The 25,624-nt window shown below is 29.7% G+C and overlaps 1 protein-coding gene across 1 annotated transcript; it reads left to right on the top strand.

The window, feature by feature from the left end:
• The first annotated feature begins 7,945 nt into the window (after positions 1-7,945).
• On the top strand, positions 7,946-9,119 carry LOC112536565 (F-box/FBD/LRR-repeat protein At5g56420). Its single transcript, XM_048379734.1, has 3 exons — positions 7,946-7,981; positions 8,100-8,960; positions 9,033-9,119. Exons 1-3 carry the CDS (start codon positions 7,946-7,948, stop codon positions 9,117-9,119), a joined length of 984 nt encoding a protein of 327 aa, XP_048235691.1.
• The last annotated feature ends 16,505 nt before the right edge of the window (positions 9,120-25,624 follow it).

The following is a 25,624-nucleotide window of genomic DNA, read 5'->3' as shown; positions in this document are numbered from 1 at the left end:
CCACAGTGAGAAATTACTCCCGTTGAACTTTTCAATCTCAAATTTTGCCGCCATTGCTTCTATCACAAATGGTGCCTTTTAGCTTGTAAAATGAACCGCAGTAATGAACACAACTCACTAGGTAAGTTCCTAGGAAAGACTGGAGGGTCACAAGCGGACCTCTTAAATACCAATCTCCTTAGATAGAACCTTCCCTAAATTGTAAGTATTCTTACTACTCCACATAAGCTCTTTTGCACCAAAGAAATCTCAAAAAACCCTCTTCTGATGTGAAAGATCAGACTGAGCTGCAACCACCGAATTTTAAGAAATGTCTTGCCAACCAAGCTCTGATACCAATTGTAAAAAAATATGAACCTGAAAGAGCAAAATCACAGCTAATAATTTGAGAAAATAAAGATAAAGTAAGACAAAATATACAATAGAACACACAGATTTACGTGAAAAACCCCTAAACAAATTAGGGTAAAAAAAACCACGGGCAAGGATAAAAGAATTTTACTATAACAAAATAATAGGAGTTACAACCTCTCTATTTATAAAGGAGAAAACATTAAAATTCTCTCTTTGTAATAGGAGAATAATAATTGCTTTAACTCTCTCTAATATTTTTCTCTTATTTTTGGGATGATTGAATAACAAAGTGATGCCTCTATTATATAGGCTTGGAAGGTACCTCAAGATTGTTAACTTAGCAATGTAGGAGAAATACTCCTAAAAAATTAATAACTTAACAATGTGGGAGAGATACAAATCCCTAAATATCAACAGATCATTTCTTTCTCTCCAGTTTTCGAAGAATTATCATTTTGGTGGCAATTGCGTGTGCAATTGGCATCACTAAAAGGTTTGAAAATCTGCAAATTTGGTGACAATTTGGACCCCAATGATCATCCTTACATGGTTGTTATTGATGCTCCAAAAACTCGAACATCTTGTGCTCACGGATTATGTCTCTGATGTATATCAACTTAATAACGTGTCCTCACTAGTTAAAACAATTGTTGACGTTGATCAGTGCGACAATCAAATCAACGAGTTCAATGATTATGGGAATTGCTTGTTTGGGCTTCTAAGAAAAATCTCTAATGTTAAAGCTTTAACCTTGTCTGAATACACAATGAAGGTAAGTTTTATTTCATGAATTTATTTATTTATTAGTTATTGGTTGGTTTATCTGTTTAAGCCGATTGTCTGAGATACATTTCTTCTCTGGTTTTCTTGTTGCCATCTTCTCTAGATTTTCTTTATTTTAAAAATTTGACTTATTTGGAGGTAACCGTTTATCAACAAGTGGGGCTGCTGTTGCCTAATATACTAAGACGCATACCAATTTTGGAAGAATTCATCCTCCATAGAGTAAGTTTTAGATGTGAAACACTATAAATCATATCACTGCTTTTTATTTTATTTTATGTGTTTTTTTTATTAATTGAATCCAACTGAACCTGTTTAGGTTGCTTTGATCTACTTATTCTTTCCTGTTATAATCTCCCAATGATAATAAACTAATTAATTAATTTTATTTCTGCGAGCAGGATACCGTTTCTCACGCAAGGATATTCCTACATTTGATGAGCAAAATGTGGCACCTTTTCTATTGTTATCCCTGAAGTGGCTCGAGTTTCCAACATTTGAAGGAACTACAACAAATATGAAAATGGTTATGTCTTTCATGAGTTATGCAACAGTTCTTGAAACAATTAAAACCTCATTCATCTCTAATCATCATGAGGAAGGCTACGTTCTTAAGGAGCTAGTTAAGTTTCCAAGGGTATCAAGAAAATGCCAAGTTATATTTTTTGAAGACTCTTAGAAGATTTTTATCAAGTTAATGCTTTGATTGATGAATTTCCTTATGAGATATGAGATTTTAATCAAACTCATGTCTAATCCTTTGTACTATGGTGAAGTTATTTTGTTTTAATGTTTATTCTTCATTCTGACCTTTATTATAAAACATTATGTTGTTTGTTGCTTTCCTTCAATTGTAATGTGGCCATTTCAGTATTGTGGACTCAATGACCAGAACATTTGTAACTGAAGGCTGTTTTTCAAGGTTTATTTTAGTTTCTCTTTTAATGACAGCTGTGGGGTTAAACTGCAGTCATTCAAGCCTTATCATTTCTATCAACATAGATCAGTGATTATGTAATCAATTAATTAATGGTCCTAAATTTGACTAGAGGGGGAAAGGAAGAAGTATAAGTGTTGTCCAATTCCTCAGAAAGTTCCAATAGTAGGTGTCTTAGACTGACTTAAATCCGAAGAGGAGGTTATTCTAATATCCTAAGCATCAAGTAAATATTTAGGTTTGTAATCTGATATCAAATTTTTCTGTTCAGGCATCTGGTATATAGAATTAGGGTTTGCAAAGAGAAGGAAAATGGAAATACTAGATGAGTTCACTTGGTGATTGGTTTATATTATCAGTGGATTGAGGAATGAAATAAGAAGAATGAATATGAGAGGAGATAGAGTGCATTGAAATATGAGTTACAAGACAATGAAAAAATTGCAAGTGAAAGATTATGCTAGAAACTTCAGGTCTGTGCTCTGTACTTAGACTTGCTTGAACTGAAAACTTCTGTCGCTCCACCAATTGGTTAGTTCTCATAGCATTTGGAAATTGTAATGGGTAAGATAATCCTTTTATTATATGCCCAATAATAGAAATTATGTGATCCAAAAAATGAAAAATCTATGAAGTGAATTTCTTTTTTTTTTTTGTTTTGAAATGTCAAATATGTCCGCTTTAAATGGTAAAGAATAGCTGTAATAATAAATTATTCTTTTATATAATATAATATTTTATTTTTCATAAATGTGAATTACACGATCCAACAGAAGTAGTAGTTTTTGGTTGTCTCCTTTTTATTCATTGCTCTTACAATAACCACTGTGATAATCACCGCGCAACTGCTAAAAGGCATAATTGCTAAAATAACTACGAGCCTTGTCATGCATGAGCCAAGTTTGAACTTAGTAACTGATGTGTGGAGAGAGCTCCAAATAACTCCCATATTTGAATCTCCCTCTCCTAAGGATGCTGGCCCATTCATTAATTAACCGCTAGATTACATGAATAAATTAAAATAATTAAAATAACTATTTTAATTTAATTTACTAATTAATAAATATCCACGGGCTATATTCATAATTTTGGAATGTGCTTACTATTTTTGGCTTTTATTGGAGCGCATGTATGTGTACATGCAACATATATAAACTCTAATCCCAAAATTGCTTATTTTTCTCCTTAAAATTCACAACCTCTCCAAATTCCTTTTTTTTTTTTTTTTTAATTTCAGTTCCAACGTAACATTATCCAGTAACTCTCTAAAAAACCCTACCTCCAAAACTCAACAATACCCATCTCTCTTTCTTTATCACTGGCAGTGTCATGCACTTCACCAGCAACAACAAGCTACATCTCACTCGTCTAATCCTACCAGACAATGCCCGGCTCGCCTGTTGAAGTAGCATCGACATCAATGCCAACAGCACCAGCAGCAGTGTTGTCTCCTTGCTCGCTCGCTGTAGGAGCAGCAACAATAGTGGCAGTGACAGTCGTGCTGCTCGCTGCAACACACTAGCCTTCTTCCTTGCTGCAATAACTCACTAGACCTCTCTTTACACACAGACAACAATAATTCTAGTGGCCTTTCCATCGGCGGTAACAAGCTTCACTCCTATAACAATCATTACCCATTGTAATTCAACAGCCATTTCTGAAAATTAAAGGCAGTCTTACAAGTTATTATCCTCTTTGGCTCAAAACCTATAAAAAATATCAAAAATATATTTGGGAGGTTTTGGTTACATTTCTTCCTGCTTTTATTATTGATAAATCAAAATTTTTTATTATCTATTAAAAGAGGAAAAAGGAGAAAGGAGAAAGGAGAAAGGAGAAAAATACCCACTTTACCTCCTGAAATTACTTTTTATTTTATATTTTATAAATTTGTGGTGATGTTGAATTTAAATATGTACAAATATTTATTGTTGAGCAATGAAAAGTTGACATTTATTTTACTTAAAATTTCTGGTACTACTGTGTCTTTGAGATTGCAAATCTTCGAACCACGTGTATTGGTAACTTATGATGTGAATTTAAGCCCTTATACAAATTTGAATGTGTTACGTTGAAATTCTTGCTAGGTAAGAACCTTAATTTTATGAAAATTTTTAAGTTCTTCCCATACAAAGCTTCAAATACTAATGAATTTGAGGTTCTGGAGCTTTAAATATCGATAAATTTGAGGCTCTAGAGCCTCAAATTGGAAAAAATATTAAGAATGCTCATTTCAGAATTTGCAATCTCAATTCAAAACTATTATTTTATGACTCCACATGTTAAAGGCATATTCTAATTAATATCCTAAAACTAATTTCTTAGGATAACAACCTAACAACTGTGTTTTCTTTTAGGATTTGAAATATCTAAGATGCAAATGTTAGGCTAGGATAATAATATTCACATGCTTTGTGTCTTTTCTAACTTAACTTGGCCTTCAGTATCAAATAAAATCATCACCAACATAACTGCTTTGGCATAAAATGCCTGAAACACTTTACACCATAGCCATTTAACTTTACCTAGAAATGCACTTTCTTTTATGAACATCTCATATGCAAACTCCACAGCAAGAAGTAAACTTTTATGTACACATTTGTTTGTTTTGTAACCCACTTAAGTGAAAGAGAATAAAAATAAGATATAGCTTTATCCCACAAATTTATTGACTAAAAGACTCATTTTTATTAGCTAAAACACATGTAAACCATTGTATGCTTTATACCCAAACCGGGAGAATATATGCAACCGGAGTTTTTCCTCCATTACATGTATTTATTAATTATGTTAAATTAAAATAAAATGTTAATGGACTAATTTTGTCATATTTGTATTTTATCATTAATTTATTAACCTTTTGTCATTTATTGGTATATTCAAATGCCATAAAATCTATCAAAATAAGAATGAAAATCTGAACCTTTTAACTTGCTCTATTTGGTGTATAACTGTTATTATGGACTCTAGGGACTTCGAGTTCTGCTCTCTTAAGCTAACCTGCCACTGATGTAGCTGCTGTACATATATCTTTCTTGTAATCGTCAATTTTCTTTTGCTCAAGTTCTTCAATTACATCTTATAAATGTTCTTGTTAGTGACTTCACCTACAAGTGCTATTCTCAATAGGCAGTGACTTTATTTTTATTTTAAATACTCTGATGTGACTTTGATATATTATATTTGGCTATTACTTTTATAATATGACCATGTATTATATGTCTTTACATTTGATATGGTCGGCTTTGAATGATTAAATGAGATGTGGTTGTAAAGCCTATATGTAACCATACCAATTCATAATATCATACTGATGCACTACAACCACATCATATCTCATGCAGCTACTCTACTCAACACTTTGTACACTACTCACTCTAGTCATTTCGCGCTATGCAGTCATATATTTGCTTGCACTTATCTGCATTTTACTTTGAAGATTTGTATTTTTCTGCCACATAGTACTTTCTAAAAATTAGAAATAAAACAATACAAATATTATCTAAGATTCAAAAGTGACTATGAGGCCTACTCTCATTAAAATCAAGCCTCTTTTAAAAAAATAAAACACCATAGTACTAGCCATATATTTGGCTTCATATAAAATAAAATGTCCTAACAAACATATATAATACAGAAAATACAAAAGAAAACATAGAAAACACATAAATCCTACTAACTATAGTGGCTACTTTAATGACCCTGCACTTTTTATTTTCTTGCTTCTCATCCATTTTCCCCCATGGTGGGATAATATTTCTTCAGGTGTTTACCATTAATCTTTTTGTGCCTAACTCTAAAGAATTGGATATGCCTTTTCATCTTCTACTATGTAAATATGAGATGTTTTTAGCAAAGTTGGTGAAGGTTGATCCTATTAAATATTTAAGAAAAAGCCTCATCTTAAAATTAATAACTAAATTAGCCAATCAAGGGTAGGATTATCAATGTCTATAGGATTTGCGTAAGACTTGTGAAAATTTGGTCGGCCTATTGGTCTTAAGCCAGACATACAACTCTTGTCCTATATCTCTTACAGCCTCTACATGTACTTGTAATTGTCTTTGCGGGTGAAAGTATTGGCTCAATGGATTCGTACATTGAATAACTATTGTAGGATTGCCCCCCAGGCCTCTCCCTATAATCAAACCTTGACTTTTTACATCATGCACATTAGGTTGATTGACAAAGATCCAGTGAAGCAAATATGGGTTGTCATTATTGCGGCCATTTGGGATTGCCACCTTAACATCCTCCTTTTCCTGTAGAGATACATATCTTTCCTCGGCCTAGAAGGCTTGAGGTTTAACCACATTAGCAACCCCTACATTATTTCTAGGAATTCTATCATTATTAGCAGAAGATTGCCCCCAGAGTTTCTTTTGGGTATGTTTCTCTTTAGCATTAACAATTGAATTCTCACTCTTTAGACTAGTAGGACAACTAGCGGTTAACTTTTCACTTATTCCTTGAAAACCTTAAGATGCATATTTTAGGTTTCTTCAGAATATATTAAAAATTCTAAGAAAGGACTAGCAAAAGGATCAAACGCATTTATACCTAGACCTCTAAGTACATCGACAATAGGTGGTCCGATAATGACTCTTCTACTAAGTAGCGCTCTAAGGCGCCGTGTTCTTCTCCAACTACTCCACCATCTATAGAACAAAGATTTCATGTTCTGCTTCATCAGCAACTACTTTGGCATCTCGAGACTCCATTGGTTCTTTTTCATTATTATTTCTTATTCTTAGGGCCATCGTAGAACAATGTCCTACTAGGCATGCCAAATTATATTGGTTGTGATTTGCTTCTGGGCATGCCACGTGTGTATGGTACATGAACCATCGCGATTGGTTGCACTCCTTGACGTCTAATAAGGACAATAGTGATGTTTTTAAACGCCTTTCAGCCACAATTTATTTGAATGCTGTAAATGTGAATATAGTTTACTAGAATAATACTGCTTGAAAATTTGAAGCACAAAGAAAGTTTGATTGTAAAGAAAACTCAAAGAGCATGTATTTTCTAGAATTTGTCTGATTTTTGTACGTGTTGTACATTGTTGTGTTTTTTTTGGTTCTCTCATTTTTATTCCTTGCTCCTGCAATAACCACTGCATAACCGCTGAAATAGCTGTGAGCCCTTGTAATGCACGAGCAAAAATGAAACCTAATAACTGCTGTGTGGAGAGAATAACACTCCCATATTTGAATCTCTCTCTCCTTACTCGGGTTCATTCATTAATTAACCGCTAGACCACATGAATAAAATTGAAAGAATTAAAAAATAACTGTTTTAATTTAATTTACTAATTAATAAATATCCACGGCCAAACTCATAACCTTAGACTGAAGTTACTATTTTTGGGCTTTTATTGGCTGAAAAAAGATACTAAATTAATTCACTTAAAATTAGATATGTTATTGGTCTTTCCTACGATACTCATATTCATACCAAATTTAAAGTATTCATCCTCCAAGTTTAAGATGACATACACTATGAATTGTACCACTACTTGGTTAGTTTATTAACTATTTTTGGCTGCCTTTGTTTCCTTTAATTTCAACGTCTATCCCTTAAAAAGTTTTGATTGAAAAGATAAATAGAATCTGCAGCTTTCAATCTCAAAATAGCTGTTGAAATAAATCACTTGGACATCTGAAGGGCGGCTAGATATTTGAGCCCTTAATAATCCTCATTATTACTTTCTCATTTTCAATTTCTTGATCTGGTTTCCCATTAAAGATTGGCTTCTTCATGTTCCAAGTTAGTATTCCTAAAGATCATTCTGCATTTTTGAGTTCTACATATCCTCTCTGGCTTATAAATATTCTAGAAGATCATATTTCCTATATGCTCTCTATGTTCATGGTTTATGAGAAATTGTCAGCCTCAGAGTACACTGTAATTTAGAGCTTTATTTTGTTGGATTTTCCAGATTTCACACTCACTCTTGTTAGAATAAAAATTCACCAAGATGGAAAACCCAAACCCATCACCAACACAATGAAATCGATTTTAGACGGAAAGTAAGGACAGAATCAGCAGTTTGCCAGATGAGATTCTTTGTCGCATGATGTCTTTTCTTACAACGAAATATGCAGTGGGAACAAGCATTTTGTCTAGAAGATGGAGCTACACATGGACCTCCGTACCTGATTTAGATTTTGATGATACATTAACTTCACATGATAGCGAGCATTCAAACGAACTGTTGTTTGTGCAATTCGTAAACAGAGTGCTGCTTCTTCACAGTGCTCCGATTAAGAAATTACGTCTTAAAGTAACCAGTAATCTAGTTCATATTTTTAAGGATGTAAATTTATGGATTTGTGCAGCAATTATGCGTAATGTCGAGGACCTTGAACTGGATTATTCTTCCCTTCAGCTACCCCAAATCCTTTTTCGTTGCAAGACAATAAAAATCTTAAAGCTTCATGCTGCAATTGGCTTTAACCTTACCGGACTTGTATGCCTTCCAGGCTTCAAGGTACTTCATCTTCAAAATATGAGTGTTGCAAATTTAGAGAAGATCTTGCATGGCTCCCCAGTTCTTGAAAAATTAATCGTTCGTAGAGATCCTGGGGATTGTTACGCCTTCACCTTGCAAGCCTTGTCATATACGCTGAAACGTCTTACAATTCATCAAACCAAGATGAAATCTATAATACACGGTTCTAAACATAGAGTAGTTGTGATTGCCCCAAAACTTGAGTTTCTCGAGCTTAAGGATCATCTGTCTGAAAAAGTTTACATAACGAAGTTATCGTCACCAGTTAATACGATTATTGATGTTAGCAAGTCCTCTGGGTTTCAGGTGTTATGGCTTCTAAGAAAAATTCCTAAACTCAGTGTTTTAAGCTTATCGGCAGATACTGTAGAGGTAAGTTTCATCTACACTAGAGGCTTATGTTTACTCTTTCTTTGCTCATATACATGTGTTCATCTTTCTCAGGCACTCTGTATGGTAGCTGGTGACAGGTTTCCTTGGTTTCGCTATTTGACTCGGTTGGAAGTGGGAGCTGATGAATTGGATGGTTGATGTTGCCTGAGATACTCAATTGTTCATCCAGTTTGGAAGCGTTTACCCTTAATAAGGTCATGTCAGTTTCTGCAAATACCATCAACTTCTATGGTTCTTGGTTTCTCTATTCAGCTAATAAACTATTTTCTATGATCAGGATGATGCTGATAGAAACCATACAATTCCTTGTGATGCTATTTTTTATGGAAAAATCTGTGCCCAGTTGTTTGCTGTTATCCCTTGGCAGCCTTGAATTTAAAAGTTTTGGACGGAATATAGCAGAAATGAAACTATGGAATATTTCCTGAAGAATGCAACCGTCTTGAAAAAATTTAGAATTTCATTTTCTGCTGCTGTTAGTTTTGGGAAACAAGCTGGAATTCTCAAGAAGCTGATGATGTTTCCAAGGGCCTCAACTACTTGTCAATTTGTCATAACTTAAAGTCCTTCCTATCTATTACTTTTACCTTACTGCATGGTTAAGCAAATATTTGCTTGTGATCTCCATGTATTTTCATCAGGTTTTTACAGATTCGATGCTGTGTACTGTTTAAGCTTACAAGCTCAACGTTGTCTGATCCACTTCGGTATTGTTAGTTGTTTTATCATATGGAACATTAAGATAGGACATTGATGCCCACATCAGTAATTCTTAAATGAAAGTCTAAGAGTGCCATATTTTATTATTATAAGGGTTAATTGTTTGAATGTTTATCTAATTTTGCATTTTGTTTCAAATTCAGTATTAAACTTTTAGTTTAGTTTGTAACAATTCACCAATGAAGATTCTTTTATTTTCTGATCAATTTTTAGTAATGGGACAACCCCAAATTTAATCCCAACAACAACAGGAAGTATAAACGCAACAAATGAATAACCTTTTTCTTTTTAGAAAAAAAAAAAAAGCCTTATTAGGTTGAGCACTAAGGGGATGGAGGGGAAGGTATTTTAAAGAGAATGGCATGGAGTTGAGGAAAATGGAGGAAAGATTATTATTTTATCGTATTTGATTCATAAAAATAATCACTAAAAGGAAGAAAAGGGAAATATGTAAAATTTGTTTGGATGATCGGGAGAAAAAGGAAATAATAATTATTAAAAGACACAAAAGTCCTTAAGTTGATATTTTAATTTCAAAAAAAGATCATTATATAATAAAATACATATAAATTTTAATTAATTAAAATATTTAATTTTAATAATTTTATAATAATATGCATATAATTTGTTTTACCTATCATGAGATAATTAACTATAAAATATCATAAATGATGATATTATGTAAATAATAGCTACGAAATATATAACTTTCACGTAAAAAAAGAAAAAAGATATACATTATATGAAGTAGCAGTCTCATTTATTGTGGTAAACTAAAAAAAATAAATAAATATAAAAATCTAATGAAAGACAATCTAAAATTTATATAAAAGAGTTATTTTTAGATTATTATTAAAAATGAAAGGATAAAAAAGACTTTATGTATATATTTTAATTTTTTTCATGAGTTATAAATTTTTTACATTTCAAATTGAGTGTAACTAAGGAGAATCAAGGAGAATTGTTCTCTTTTCATTCCTTTCCCCTTTTAGGAAATTAAATAGCCAAATATAATAATAATTCATTGTACATGTACTCTCTTCTCTTTGAATTACCCCATCTATGCATAGTAATGAAGGTCACCCCATATTTTTAATATCCAAAAAAAGTAATAACTCTAAATTTGCATCAGTCCATGACATTTTGATGGCAATAAACAAAAAGGAAATACAATTTCAGTCTTCGTCAATAGAAATCAATAAGAGCATATGGGTAAAGGGTGAGAAGAAAGAAGATGCAGATGTGAGTGAAGTAAATAGTTTGGATTAATTTAGAATATGCTAAATGTTTTACTCAAATAACGTGAATTTAAGTGGCAACCATGTGTTAATTTTGACTACCACCTCATTAAAATTAATCAAAAAATTTAAAAAAAAAAAACCGGTTGATGAAATTAAAATAAAGTTTGAATATTTGATTGATATAAATTAAAATTTAGTACTGAATTTGAAATAAAGTTGAAAGTTAACCCTTTTTGTCAATGTTTACATTTACACTCATTTTGATTATGTGTAACAAATTATAAAGGAAATGAAAATATATATATAGAGAGTAAAATAGTTATGCACTTGCAACTAAGTAAAATTTATAATTATAAAAGAATGATAATTTAATGATAGTTTAACTATTAAATTATTTTTTAGATTTAATATTTAATTTTATTGGTAAAATAATAAAACTTAGATATAAAATAAATAAATATATTGTACAAATAAGATTGATTTAGCAAATAACACAAAATATAGTATAAGATATACTTTCTAAATTATATATATTTTTTAAAATAAAATTTAATTATTTATAATTTATTATAATAAATAATTTATTTATATTTATAATTGACTCAAACTGAAATCGTAATTTTTTGTCAATTATATAAAATTAATTTTTATATAAAATATCATTAAAAAGAAATTTTACTTGACATATATAACTCAAAATATATAGCTGATAAAACATTGGAAACTGAAGATATGCTTCTTTTCATGAGTTTCAGTTTTTAAAATTGTTAAAGATATGCTTCTTTTTATGGGTTTCAATTTTGAAAAATTTCATTGGAAATTGAAAATTGTAGAACAACGAAAGAAAAGAAAAAATAGAAAAATTTATGTAGAAAGCTGGTGAAAGTCGTATGTATAGCTTGGAGGGAGGTCTTTCGTATCTTTCGAGATTCACCTTACAATATGGGGTCAAAAAGCCAAAATAAATTATTTTTTTAACCCTTATCAAAGGAAAACCGATTCTTAAGAACAATTGCACACTCATATCACGTTGAGATACTGCAGAAGAAAAAACTGTAAAATTTGACCCAATTTAGTAATCGATTAATTAACATGTTGGTTAACCGTATTCTGAAAGACGAAAAAATACCATTAGCTTATTAAATTATCTATCGAACCGTGAAAAAGATTCAACAAAAGACAGAAACAAATCCACTATTTGTTTTACGTCAAGCAATAAGTGGAGTAACTCCTGATATAATAGTAAAAGCAAGATGTGTAGGCAGATCAACTCATCAAGTTATAAATAGGAGTATTCTCTCTATTGTAATAAGTTACAAATTTTTTAAGTCTCATCTTAAAAAAATATTTCTCTATATAGTAATATTTCTATATGTAACTTTAAAGAATATATATTATCCCATGTTTTGTCTTACTTTAATATTCTTTTATCTCATCAATCTTATTTATATAATATGACAAGATATTCACTTATCTTATCTCTAGTTTCTATCATTCACCAATAAGATTAAGTATTAAGTCCAAAAAAGAATTTTAGTATTCAAACCTCCATTAAGTTATAACCTTCTCATAGTCATAAATTTTATTTGGTCCCAAATGTATGACTATAGAGAAATTATACTATAAATATATATATATATATATATATATATATAGTCAACGAAAACAACAATATAAATCCTTTCTATTGATAAGGAAAAATTATAAATTTGGTGTTTTAAGTTTTTTAATTTTTTTTTTATTTTGGCATTTAGACTATTTTTTTATTAAATTAAGTGTTTGAATTTATTAAAAATATTTTATATAGTGTTTCGAACCGATTTTACAAGTTAAAGTGCTTATATGATTTATTTTGAATAGTAAATTGACTTAAATACTCTCCTTTAATACAATATTATATATTCTTTCTTTTCTCTATTTATTTTCAGCATTATTCTTTTAAAAAATTTGTTTGTTCTTTGAGAAATTAAAAGAAATAGTAAAAAATTGAAAAAAAGATTAAGTGTTATTTTTCTATTTTTTTGTATTCATCTTAAAAAATTAAAATATATTCTTTCATTTCAAAATAATAATAGAAAAGAGACAAAATGATTAAATTTTCTTTAAAAATATAATTTATAGAAATAAAAATGAGCAAATTTCTCTTTTTAAATAGTTAATGCAACATCTTTATCTTTTAGTGCTAAAATAATATTTAATAAAATATAGAAAGAAGATCAAAGAATAAGAAAAGGAGAAAAGAAGAAATAGAACAAATTATAAGTAATAATGAGTAAGGATATTAATATCATTTTGTGTAAATTAAATTAACTTTTACTTTAATTTGTAAAATCTGTAAGAGACACTATACTATATATATATATATATATATAATCCAAACAATAAAATAAAAAACTTAAAATTTAAGACACGAAATTTGTAATTATCCCCTTTCTAATAATGACCAAAGCAATTAAGGAAGGATATCTGCCTAGTTGTCTATTGTCCTCCCCCTGAGAGTCTTGAATTTTAAGGAGTTGGAGGGAAGACAACAGAAATGTTAGTGTTAGAATGTTCCTTGAAGAATGCAAATTTCTTGAAAGTTGGTAGAATCTCATTTTCTGTTGCTAGTTCTGAGAAAGAGGAGTGCTTGTTTTCAAGGGCTCAAGCGCATGCCAAATTTTATTAACTCAAAAGCCCTTTCAGGATGAGTCGTAAATTTGCTGATTGCTTAAGAATTTGCTTAGGAGCTACATAAATTGTTCATCAGCAAATTCTACAGAATCTGATGATGCTTTTCGTGGTCCACATTGGCTAAACTGGCAACTGGGTTGATATTTTACAGCAAATTCTACAGCTCATAAGCCACAATATTTTTTACAATTCTTGATCCCTGTCTCACAAAAACAGCTATAGATGAATCAAGTTGTTCATTAACACATTGGAGATGATACTAAAAATTTATCATTAAGCTCTCAATAATTAGTTGTTAAACAACTGAGTTTTTACGAGGTTGTTTTCGTAGACTCGCATTTACATTACTTTTATAGAGTTGTTTTCTGATATTTATAAATATGTACGTCTTAGGAGTTATTTTTTCTTATATTGATAAATGTACCATTTTTACGGCGTCGTTTTTTCATATTAAATTATTAGCACTGTTATAAGGTTGTTTTCTCAAATTCATAAATATATACGTTTTACTGGATTATTTTCTTATACTGACAAATATATCCTTTTTACGGGGTTGTTTTATCATATTATAAAATTAACACATTTAAGGCGTTATTTTCTCATACTCACAAATATACTAAAATTATCATATTATGGGGTTGTTTTAACATATTAAAAAATTTAACCGTTCTACGATGTTATTCTCTTAAACTCGCAATTACACTACTTTTACAGGGTTGTTTTCTCATATTGATAAATATACCACTTTTATGAGACCTTTTTCTCATATTACATTATTAGCACTATTATGGTTTTGTTTTCTCAGATTCATAAATATACATATTTTACGAGGTTATTTTCTTATATTGATAAATATATCCCTTTTACGGGGTTGTTTTTTCATATTATAAAATTAATCCATTTAAGAGGTTATTTTTTCATACTTACAAATATACCAAAATAATAGGGTTATTTTTTCCGGTTGATAATATTCCCGTATTACAGGGTTATTTTCTCATATTAAAAAATTTACCCCTTCTACGATGTTGTTTTCTCATATTCGCAATTACACTACTTTTACGAAGTTATTTTCTAAGATTCATGAATATACATATTTTACGGGGTTGTTTTCTCATCTTATAAAATTAAGCCATTTAATGGGTTGTTTTCTCATACACACAAATATACCAAAATTATGGGGTTACTTTGTTCGATTGATAAATATCATCGTATTATGGGGTTATTTTCTAATATTTATAATTATACCCCACTTACGGGGTTGTTTTCTTATATTAAAAAAATTACTCCTTCTACAAGGTTGTTTTCTCAAACTCGCAATTACACTATTTTTACGGGGTTGTTTTCTCAGATTCATAAATATACATGTTTTACGGGGTTATTTTCTTATATTGATAAATATACCTCTTTTACGGGATCCTTTTCTCATATTAAATTATTAGCACTATTATGGGGTTATTTTATCAAATTCATAAATATACACGTTTTATGGGATTATTTTCTTATATGGACAAATATGCCCCTTTTACGGAGTTGTTTTCTCATATTCTAAAATTAACCCATTTACGTGGTTATTTTCTCATACTCACAAATATACTAAATTTACGGGGTTATTTTTTCCGATTCATAAACATCCTCGTATTACGAGGTTGTTTTCGAATATTTATAAATATACCCCTCTTATGGGATTTTTTTCTCATATTAAGAAATTTACCCCTTCTACGAGGCTGTCTTCTTATACTCGTAATTACACTACTTTTACGGGATTGTTTTCTTAGATTCATAAATATACAAATTCTCCAGAGTTATTTTCTTATATTGATAAATATAACACATTTATTGGGTCGTTTTCTCATATTAAATTATTACCACTATTATGGAGTGGTTTTCTCAAATTCATAAATATACACGTTTTACAGAGTTATTTTCTTATATCGATAAATATGCCCCTTTTACGGGATTATTTTTTCATATTATAAAACTAAGCCATTTAAGGCGTTATTTTCTTATACTCACAAATATAATAAAATTACGGAGTTATTTTCTCCGATTGATAAATATCCCCGTATTACGGGGATGTTTTCACATATTAAAAAATTTACCCCTTCTACGATGCTGTTCTCTTAGGCTCACAATTACACTGGGTTCTTTTCTCATATCCATAAGTATACACGTTTTACATGGTTATTTTCTTATATTGATAAATATACCACTTTTACGCGTTCGTTTTCTCATATTAAATTATTAGCACTATTATGGTGTTGTTTTCTCACATTCATAAATATACACGTTTTGCGGGATTATCATTTTATATTGACAAATATACCATTTTTACAGGATTATTTTCTCATATTATAAAATTAATCCATTTAATAGATTGTTTTCTCATACTCACAAATATACCAAAATTAAGGGGTTATTTTCTCTAATTGATAAATATCCCCGTATTACGGGGTTGTTTTCTCATATTAAACAATTTACCCCTTTACAATGCTGTTTTCTCAAACTCGCAATTACACTATTTTTACGGGGTTATTTTCTTAGATTCATGAATATACACGTTTTACGAAGTTGTTTTCTCATCTTATAAAATTAAACCATTTAAGGGGTTGTTTTCTCGTACTCATAAATATACAAAAATTACGGGGTTATTTTCTTCGATTGATAAATATCCCTGTATTATGAGATTATTTTCTCATATTAAAAGATTTATCCTTTCTACGAAGCTGTTTTCTCAGACTCGCAATTATACTATTTTTACGGGGTTATTTTCTCAGACTCATAAATATACACGTTTTACAAGATTATTTTCTTATATTGATAAATGTACCATTTTTACGGGGTCGTTTTCTCATATTCAATTATTAGCACTATTATGGGATTGTTTTATCAAATTCATAAATATATACGTTTCACAGGATTATTTTCTTAAATCGATAAATACACCCCTTTTACGGGGTCGTTTTTCTATTTAAGGGGTTGTTTTCTCATACTCACAAATATACCAAAATTACAGGGTTATTTTCTCTGATTGATAAATATCCCCATATTACGGAGTTGTTTTCACATATTAAAAAAATTACTCCTTCTACGGTGTTGTTCTCTTATACTCGAAATTACACTACTTTTACGAGGTTGTTTTCTCATATTCATAAGTATACACGTTTTACGAGGTTATTTTCGTATATTGATAAATATACCACTTTTACGGGATCATTTTCTCATATTAAATTATTAGCACTATTATGGTCTTGTTTTCTCACATTCATAAATTTACACGTTCTAAGGGATTATTTTTTTACATTGACAAATATACTCCTTTTACGAGGTTGTTTTCTCATATTATAAAATTAATCCATTTAATAGGTTGTTTTCTCATACTCACAAATATACCAAAATTATGGGGTTATTTTCTCCGATTGATAAATATCTTCGTCTTACGGGATTGTTTTCTCATATTAAACAATTTACTCCTTCTATGATGCTGTTTTCTGAAACTCGCAATTACACTACTTTTACGGGGTTATTTTCTCAGATTCATGAATATACACATTTTACGGGATTATTTTCTCATCTTATAAAATTAACCCATTTAAGGGGTTGTTTTCTCATACTCATAAATATACAAAAATTATGGGGTTATTTTCTTCGATTGATAAATATCCCCATATTACGATATTGTTTTCTCATATAAAAAAATTTACCCCTTCTACGAGGCTGTTTTCTCAGACTCGCAATTACATTACTTTTACGAAATTATTTTCTCAGGCTCATAGATATACACGTTTTATGGGATTATTTTCTTATATTGATAAATATACCACTTTTACGGGATCGTTTTCTCATATTAAATTATTAGCACTATTATGGGGTTGTTTTATCAAATTCATAAATATACATGTTTCACGGAATTATTTTCTTATATCGACAAAAATACCCATTTTACGGGGTTATTTTTCCATTTAGGCGATTATTTTCTCATACTCATAAACATACTAAAATTACGGGGTTATTTTCTCCGATTGATAAATATCCCTGTATTACAGGGCTATTTTCTCATATTAAACAATTTACCCCTTCTACGATATTGTTTTCTCAGACTCGCAATTACACTACGTTTTATGGGGTTGTTTTCTCATCTTATAAAATTAACCCATTTAAGGGGTTGTTTTCTCATACTCACAAATATACCAAAATTATGGGGTTATGTTCTTTGATTGATAAATATCTCCGTATAACGAGGTTGTCTTCTCATATTAAAAAATTTACGTTTTCTACGAGGCTGTTTTCTCATACTCACAATTACAATATTTTTATGTGGTTGTTTCCTCAAATTTATAAATATACACGTTTTGTGGGCTTATATTAAATATACCACTCTTACAGAGTAGTTCTCTCATATTAAATTATTAGCTCTATTATGGAGTTGTTTTCTCAAATTCATAAATATACATGTTTTACGGGGTTTTTTTTCTTATATTGATAAATATACCCCTTTTACGGGGTTGTTTTCCATATTATAAGATTAACCCATTTAAGGGGTTGTTTTCTCATACTCACAAATATACCACAATTATGAGGTTATTTCCTCAAATTTATAAATATCATGATATTATGGGAATGTTTTCACATATTAAAAAATTTAACCCTTCTATGAGGCTATTATTTTATACTCGCAATTACACTACTTTTATGCGGTTGTTTTCTCACATTCATAAATATACACATTTTACGGAGTTATTTTCTTCTATTGATAAATATACCACTTTTACGGGGTCGTTTTCTCGTACTAAGTTATTAGCACTATTATGGGGTTTCTTTCTCAAATTCATAAATATACATGTTTTATGGGGTTATTTTATTATATTGACAAATATACCTTTTTACGGAGTTATTCTTTCAAATTATAAAATTAACCCATTTAACGGATTATTTTCTCATACTCACAAATATATCACAATTACGAGGTTATTTTCTTCGATTGATAAATATTCCCGTATGATGGGCTCGTTTTCTAATATTTATAAATATACCGTTCTTACAAGGTTGTTTTCTCATATTAAAACAATTACCGTTTCTACGACACTGTTTTCTTAGACTCGCAATTACACTACTTTTGTAGAGTTATTTTCTGAGATTCATAAATATACATGTTTTAAGGGATTATTTTTTTTTATTGATAAATATACTACTTTTACGTGTCGTTTTCTCATATTAAATTATTAGCATTATTATGGGGTTGTTTCCTCAAATTCATAAATATACACGTTTTACGTAGTTATTTTTTATATTGATAAATATACCCCTTTTACAAGGTTGTTTTCTCATATTATAATAACCCATTAAAGGGGTTGTTTTCTATTACTCACATATATACTAAAATTAAAGAGTTATTTTCTCCGGTTAATAAATATCCCCCATATTACGAGGTTGTTTTCTAATATTTATAAATATATCCCTCTTACGGAGTTGTTTTTTTATATTATAAAACTTACAACTTCTACGAGGCTGTTTTCTCATATTAAAAATTCACCCATTCTACGAGGCAATTTTCTTAGACTCACAATTACACTACTTTTATGGGGGTTGTTTTCTCAGATTCATAACCACATGCGCTTTACGGGGTTATTTTTTTTATATTGACAAAGATACCACTTTTACGGGGTTATTTTCCATATTATAAAATTAACCCATTTAAGAGGTTGTTCTCTCATATACTAAAAAATATACGAAAATTACATAGTTATTTTCTCCGATTGATAAATATCTCTGTATTACGGGGTTGTTTTCTAATATTTATAAATATATGCCTTCTACAGGGTTGTTTTCTCATATTTTAAAATTAACTCATTTAAGGGGTTGTTTTCTCGTACTCACAAATATATCAAAATTACGGGGTTATTTTCTCCGATTGATAAATATCCCCGTATTACGGGTATTTTCTAATATTTATTAATATACCACTCTTACGAGGTTGTTTTCTCACACTCGCAATTACACTTTTTTACGGGGTTATTTTCTCAGATTCATAAATATACATATTTTACGGGGTTATTATCGTATATCGACAAATATATACCCCTTTTATGGGTTTATTTTATCATATTATAAAATTAACCTATTTGAGAGGTTGTTTTATCATACTCACAAATATACTAAAATTATGGGATTCTTTTCTCCGTTTGATAAATATCCCTGTATTACGGGGTCGTTTTCTCATATTAAATTATTAGCACTATTATGGGGTTGTTTTGCCAAATTCATAAATATACACGTTCTACGAGATTATTTTTTTATATGGTCAAATATACTCCTTTTACGGGGTTGTTTTCTCACAGTCTAAAATTAACCCATTTAAGGGGTTGTTTTCTCACACTCATAAATATACCAAAATTACAGGGTTATTTTGTCTGATTAATAAATATCTCCATATTACGGGATTGTTTTCTAATATTTATAAATATACCCCTCTTACGGGGTTGTTTTCTCATATTAAAAAATTTACCCATTATACGAGGCTGTTTTCATAGACTCGCAATTACACTACTTTTACGAGGTTGTTTTATCAAATTCATAAATATACATGTTTTACGAGGTTATTTTCTTATATCGACAAATATACCTCTTTTACGGGGTGGTTTTCTCATATTATAAAATTAACCCATTTAAGAGGTTGTTTTCTCATACTCACAAATATACCACAATTACATGGTTATTTCCTCGATTCATAAATATCCCCATATTACTGGGTTGTTTTCATATATTAAAAATTTATCCCTTTTACGAGGCTATTTTCTCATATTAATAATTTTACTCATTCTACGAGGCTGTTTTCGTATACTCACAATTACACTACTTTTTCGGGGTTATCTTCTTAGATTCATAAATATATACATTTTACGGGGTTATTTTCTTAAATTGATAAATATATTCCTTTTACAGGATTATTTTCGCATATTATAAAATTAACCCAATTAAGGGGTTATTCTCTCATACTCACAAATATACTAAAATTACGGGTTTATTTTCTCCGATCGATAAATTTTCTCATATTAAGAAATTTACCCCTTCTACGAGGTTGTTTCCACAGATTCATAAATACACATGTTTTACGGTGTTATTTCTTATATTGACAGATATACCCGTTTTACGAGATTGTTTTCTCATATTATAAAATTAACCCATTTAAAGGATTGTTTTCTCAAACTCACAAATATACCAAATTTACGTGGTTATTTTCTCCAATTCATAAATATGCCTATATTACGGAGTTGCTTTCTAATATTTATAAATATTCCCCTCTTACGGGGTTGTTTTCTCATATTAAAAAATTTACCATTTCTACGAGGTTGTTTTCTCATATTAAAGATTTACCCGTTCTACGAGGCTATTTTCCTAAACCTGCAATTATACTACTTTTTCGGAGTTGTTTTCTCATATTCATAAATACACACGTTTTATGGGTTATTTTCTTATATTGACTACTACACTACTTATATGCGGTCGTTTCTCATATTATAAAATTAACCCCTTTAAGAGGTTGTTTTCTCATACTCACAAGTATTCCAAAATTACGGGGTTATTCTCTCCGATTGATAAATATCCCCGTATTACGGGGTTGTTTTCTCATATTAGAAAATTTACCCCTTCAACGAGGCTGTTTTCTCAGACTCGCGTTTACACTACTTTTACGGGGTTATTTTCTCAGATTAATAAATATACATGTTTTACAGAGCTATTTTCTTATATTGATAAATATACAACTTCTACGGGTCGTTTTCTCGTATTAAATTATTAGCACTATTATAGGGTTGTTTTCTCAAATTCATAAATATATACGTTTTACGGGTTATTTTCTTATATTGACAAATATATTCCTTTTATGGGGTTGTTTTTTCATATTATAAAATTAACTCCTTTAAGGCGTTGTTTTCTCATGCTTTACAGGGTTATTTTCTTCGATTGATAAATATACTCGTATTATGGGGTTGTTTTCTAATATTTATAAATACCCTCCTATTACGCGGTTGTTTTCTCATATTAAAAAATTTACCGCTTCTATAAGGCTGTCTTATCTTACTCGCAATTACACTACTTTTACGGGGCTGTTTTCTCAAGTTCATAAATATACACGTTTTACGGAGTTATTTTCTTATATTGATAAATATATCGTTTTTACGGGTCGTTCTGTTATATTAAATTATTATCACTATTATGTTTTATGGGTTATTTTCTTAGATTAACAAATATACCCCTTTTATAGGGTTGTTTTCTTATATTATAAAATTAACCACTTTTACGAGACTGTTTTCTTAGACTCGCAATTACACTACTTTTACGGGGTTGTTTTCTTAGATTCATAAATATACAAATTTTCCAGAGTTATTTTCTTATATTGATAAATATAACACATTTACTAGGTCGTTTTCTCATATTAAATTATTATCACTATTATGGAATGGTTTTCTCAAATTCATAAATATACACGTTTTACGGAGTTATTTTCTTATATCGATAAATATGCTCCTTTTACGGGGTTGTTTTCTCATATTATAAAACTAAGCCATTTAAGGCGTTGTTTTCTTATACTCACAAATATACTAAAATTACGGAGTTATTTTCTCTAATTGATAAATATCCCCATATTACGGGGATGTTTTCACATATTAAAAAATTTACCCCTTCTACGATGCTGTTCTCTTAGGCTCACAATTACACTACTTTTATGGGGTTGTTTTCTCATATCCATAAGTATACACGTTTTATAGGGTTATTTTCTTATATTGATAAATATACCACTTTTACGCGTTCGTTTTCTCATATTAAATTATTAGCACTATTATGGTGTTGTTTTCTCACATTCATAAATACACACGTTTTACGGGATTATTATTTTATATTGACAAATATACCATTTTTACAGGGTTATTTTCTCATATTATAAAATTAATCCATTTAAGAGGTTGTTTTCTCATACTCACAAATATACCAAAATTAAGGGGTTATTTTCTCTAATTGATAAATATCCCCGTATTACGGGGTTGTTTTCTCATATTAAATAATTTACCCCTTTCTATAATGTTGTTTTCTCAAACTCGCAATTACACTATTTTTACGGGGTTATTTTCTCAGATTCATGAATATACACGTTTTACGAGGTTAGTTTCTCATCTTATAAAATTAAGCCATTTAAGGAGTTGTTTTCTCATACTCATAAATATACAAAAATTACGGGGTTATTTTCTTCGATTGATAAATATCCCTGTATTACGGGATTGTTTTCTCATATTAAAAAATTTACCCCTTCTACGAAGCTGTTTTCTCAGACTCGCAATTATACTACTTTTATAGGGTTATTTTCTCAGACTTATAGATATACATGTTCTATGGGATTATTTTCTTATATTGATAAATGTACCACTTTTACGGGGTTGTTTTCTCATATTCAATTATTAGCACTATTATGGGGTTGTTTTATCAAATTCATAAATATACACGTTTCATAGGATTATTTTCTTAAATCGACAAATACACCCCTTTTACGGGGTCATTTTTCTGTTTAAGGGGTTGTTTTCTCATACTCACAAATATACCAAAATTACAGGGTTATTTTCTCCGATTGATAAATATCTCCGTATTACGGAGTTATTTTCACATATTAAAAATATTACCCCTTCTACAATGTTGTTCTCTTATACTCGCAATTACACTACTTTTACGGGGTTGTTTTCACATATTCATAAGTATACAAGTTTTACGGGGTTATTTTCTTATATTGATAAGTATACCACTTTTACGCGGTCGTTTTCTCATATTAAATTATTAGCACTATTATTGTGTTATTTTCTCACATTCATAAATATATAAAGGTTAGCCTTGTAAAATACCAAGTTGTTGGGTGAATATGAAAAATCCAAAGGTTGTAATTTTGAAGATTATGGTAGAATTCTCAAGTGTGATATTGATGAGTGGATGTAGGGAGGATTGTTTCCAAACCACTATAAACCCCTTGTGCGAATTTCTCTAAACTCTAATTCTCTTCCAAATTCCTTTATCCTTCTTTAAGTCCTTGTGTATTTATTATCTCAATTTATTTCTGCCATTTATGGGGTTATTATCTTATATTGACAAATATACCCCTTTTACGGAGTTATTCTTTTAGATTATAAAATTAACCCATTTAACGGATTGTTTTCTCATACTCACAAATATACCACAATTAGGGGGTTATTTTCTTCGATTGATAAATATTCCCATATCACAGGCTCATTTTCTAATATTTATAAATATACCATTCTTACAAGGTTGTTTTCTCATATTAAAAAAATTACCGCTTCTACGACACTGTTTTCTTGGACTCGCAATTACACTACTTTTATGGAGTTATTTTCTGAGATTCATAAATATACATGTTTTAAGGGGTTATTTTTCTGATAATTATACCATTTTTACGTGTCGTTTTCTCATATTAAATTATTAGTATTATTATGGGGTTGTTTCCTAAAATTCATAAATATACACATTTTTTGTAGTTATTTTTTATATTGACAAATATATCCCTTTTACGAGGTTGTTTTCTCATATTATAAAATTAACCCATTAAAGGGGTTATTTTCTCATACTCACAAATATACTAAAATTACAGGGTTATTTTCTCCGATTGATAAATATTCCCCATATTACGGGGTTGTTTTATAATATTTATAAATATACCCCTCTTACAGGGTTGTTTTTTTATATTATAAAACTTACAACTTCTACGAGGCTGTTTTCTCATATTAAAAATTCACCCATTCTACGAGGCAATTTTCTTAGACTCACAATTACACTACTTATATGTGGGTTGTTTTCTCAGATTCATAAACACATGCACTTTACGGGGTTGTGTTTCATATTATAAAATTAACCCATTTAAGAGGTTGTTCTCTCATATACTCAAAAATATATGAAAATTACATAGTTATTTTCTCCGATTGATAAATATCCCCGTATTACGGGGTTGTTTTCTAATATTTATAAATATGTGCCTTCTACAGAGTTGTTTTCTCATATTTTAAAATTAACTCATTTAAGGGGTTGTTTTCTCATACTCACAAATATACCAAAATTACGGGGTTATTTTCTCCGATTGATAAATATCCCCGTATTACGGATATTTTCTAATATTTATAAATATACCACTCTTACAAGGCTGTTTTCTCACACTCGCAATTACGCTTTTTTACTGGGTTATTTTATCAGATTCATAAATATACACGTTCTACGGAGTTATTTTCTTATATTGATAAATATACCCCTTTTATGGGGTTATTTTATCATATTATAAAATTTACCCATTATACGAGGTTGTTTTCTTACACTCGCAATTACACTTTTTTTACAGGGTTGTTTTATCAAATTCATAAATATACATATTTTACGGGGTTATTATCTTATATCGACAAATATATACCCCTTTTATGAGTTTATTTTATCATATTATAAAATTAACCTATTTGAGAGGTTGTTTTATCATACTCACAAATATGCCAAAATTATGGGATTCTTTTCTCCGTTTGATAAATATCCCCGTATTACGGGGTCGTTTTCTCATATTAAATTATTAGCACTATTATGGGGTTGTTTTGCCAAATTCATAAATATACACGTTTTACGAGATTATTTTTTTTATATGGTCAAATATACCCCTTTTACGGGGTTGTTTTCTCATATTCTAAAATTAACCCATTTAAGGGGTTGTTTTCTCACACTCACAAATATACCAAAATTACAGGGTTATTTTGTCCGATTAATAAATATCCCCATATTACGGGATTATTTTCTAATATTTATAAATATACCCCTCTTACGGTGTTGTTTTCTCATATTAAAAAATTTACCCATTATACCTGGCTGTTTTCATAGACTTGCAATTACACTACTTTTACGAGGTTGTTTTATCAAATTCATAAATATACATGTTTTACGAGGTTATTTTCTTATATCGACAAATATACCTCTTTTACGGGGTGG

Source organism: Ricinus communis, chromosome 9 (genome assembly GCF_019578655.1).
Source record: "Ricinus communis isolate WT05 ecotype wild-type chromosome 9, ASM1957865v1, whole genome shotgun sequence".
Classification (NCBI taxonomy): Eukaryota; Viridiplantae; Streptophyta; class Magnoliopsida; order Malpighiales; family Euphorbiaceae; genus Ricinus; species Ricinus communis.
This window is presented reverse-complemented; position numbering and strand designations above follow the sequence as displayed.

Coding starts and splice junctions, on each gene's coding strand:
- LOC112536565 (XM_048379734.1), top strand. CDS start 7,946: ATGGTTTATGAGAAATTGTCAGCCTCAGAGTACACT. Junction 7,982..8,099: donor TGTCAGCCTCAGAGTACACT/GTAATTTAGAGC, acceptor AATCGATTTTAG/ACGGAAAGTAAGGACAGAAT. Junction 8,961..9,032: donor TATCGGCAGATACTGTAGAG/GTAAGTTTCATC, acceptor CATCTTTCTCAG/GCACTCTGTATGGTAGCTGG.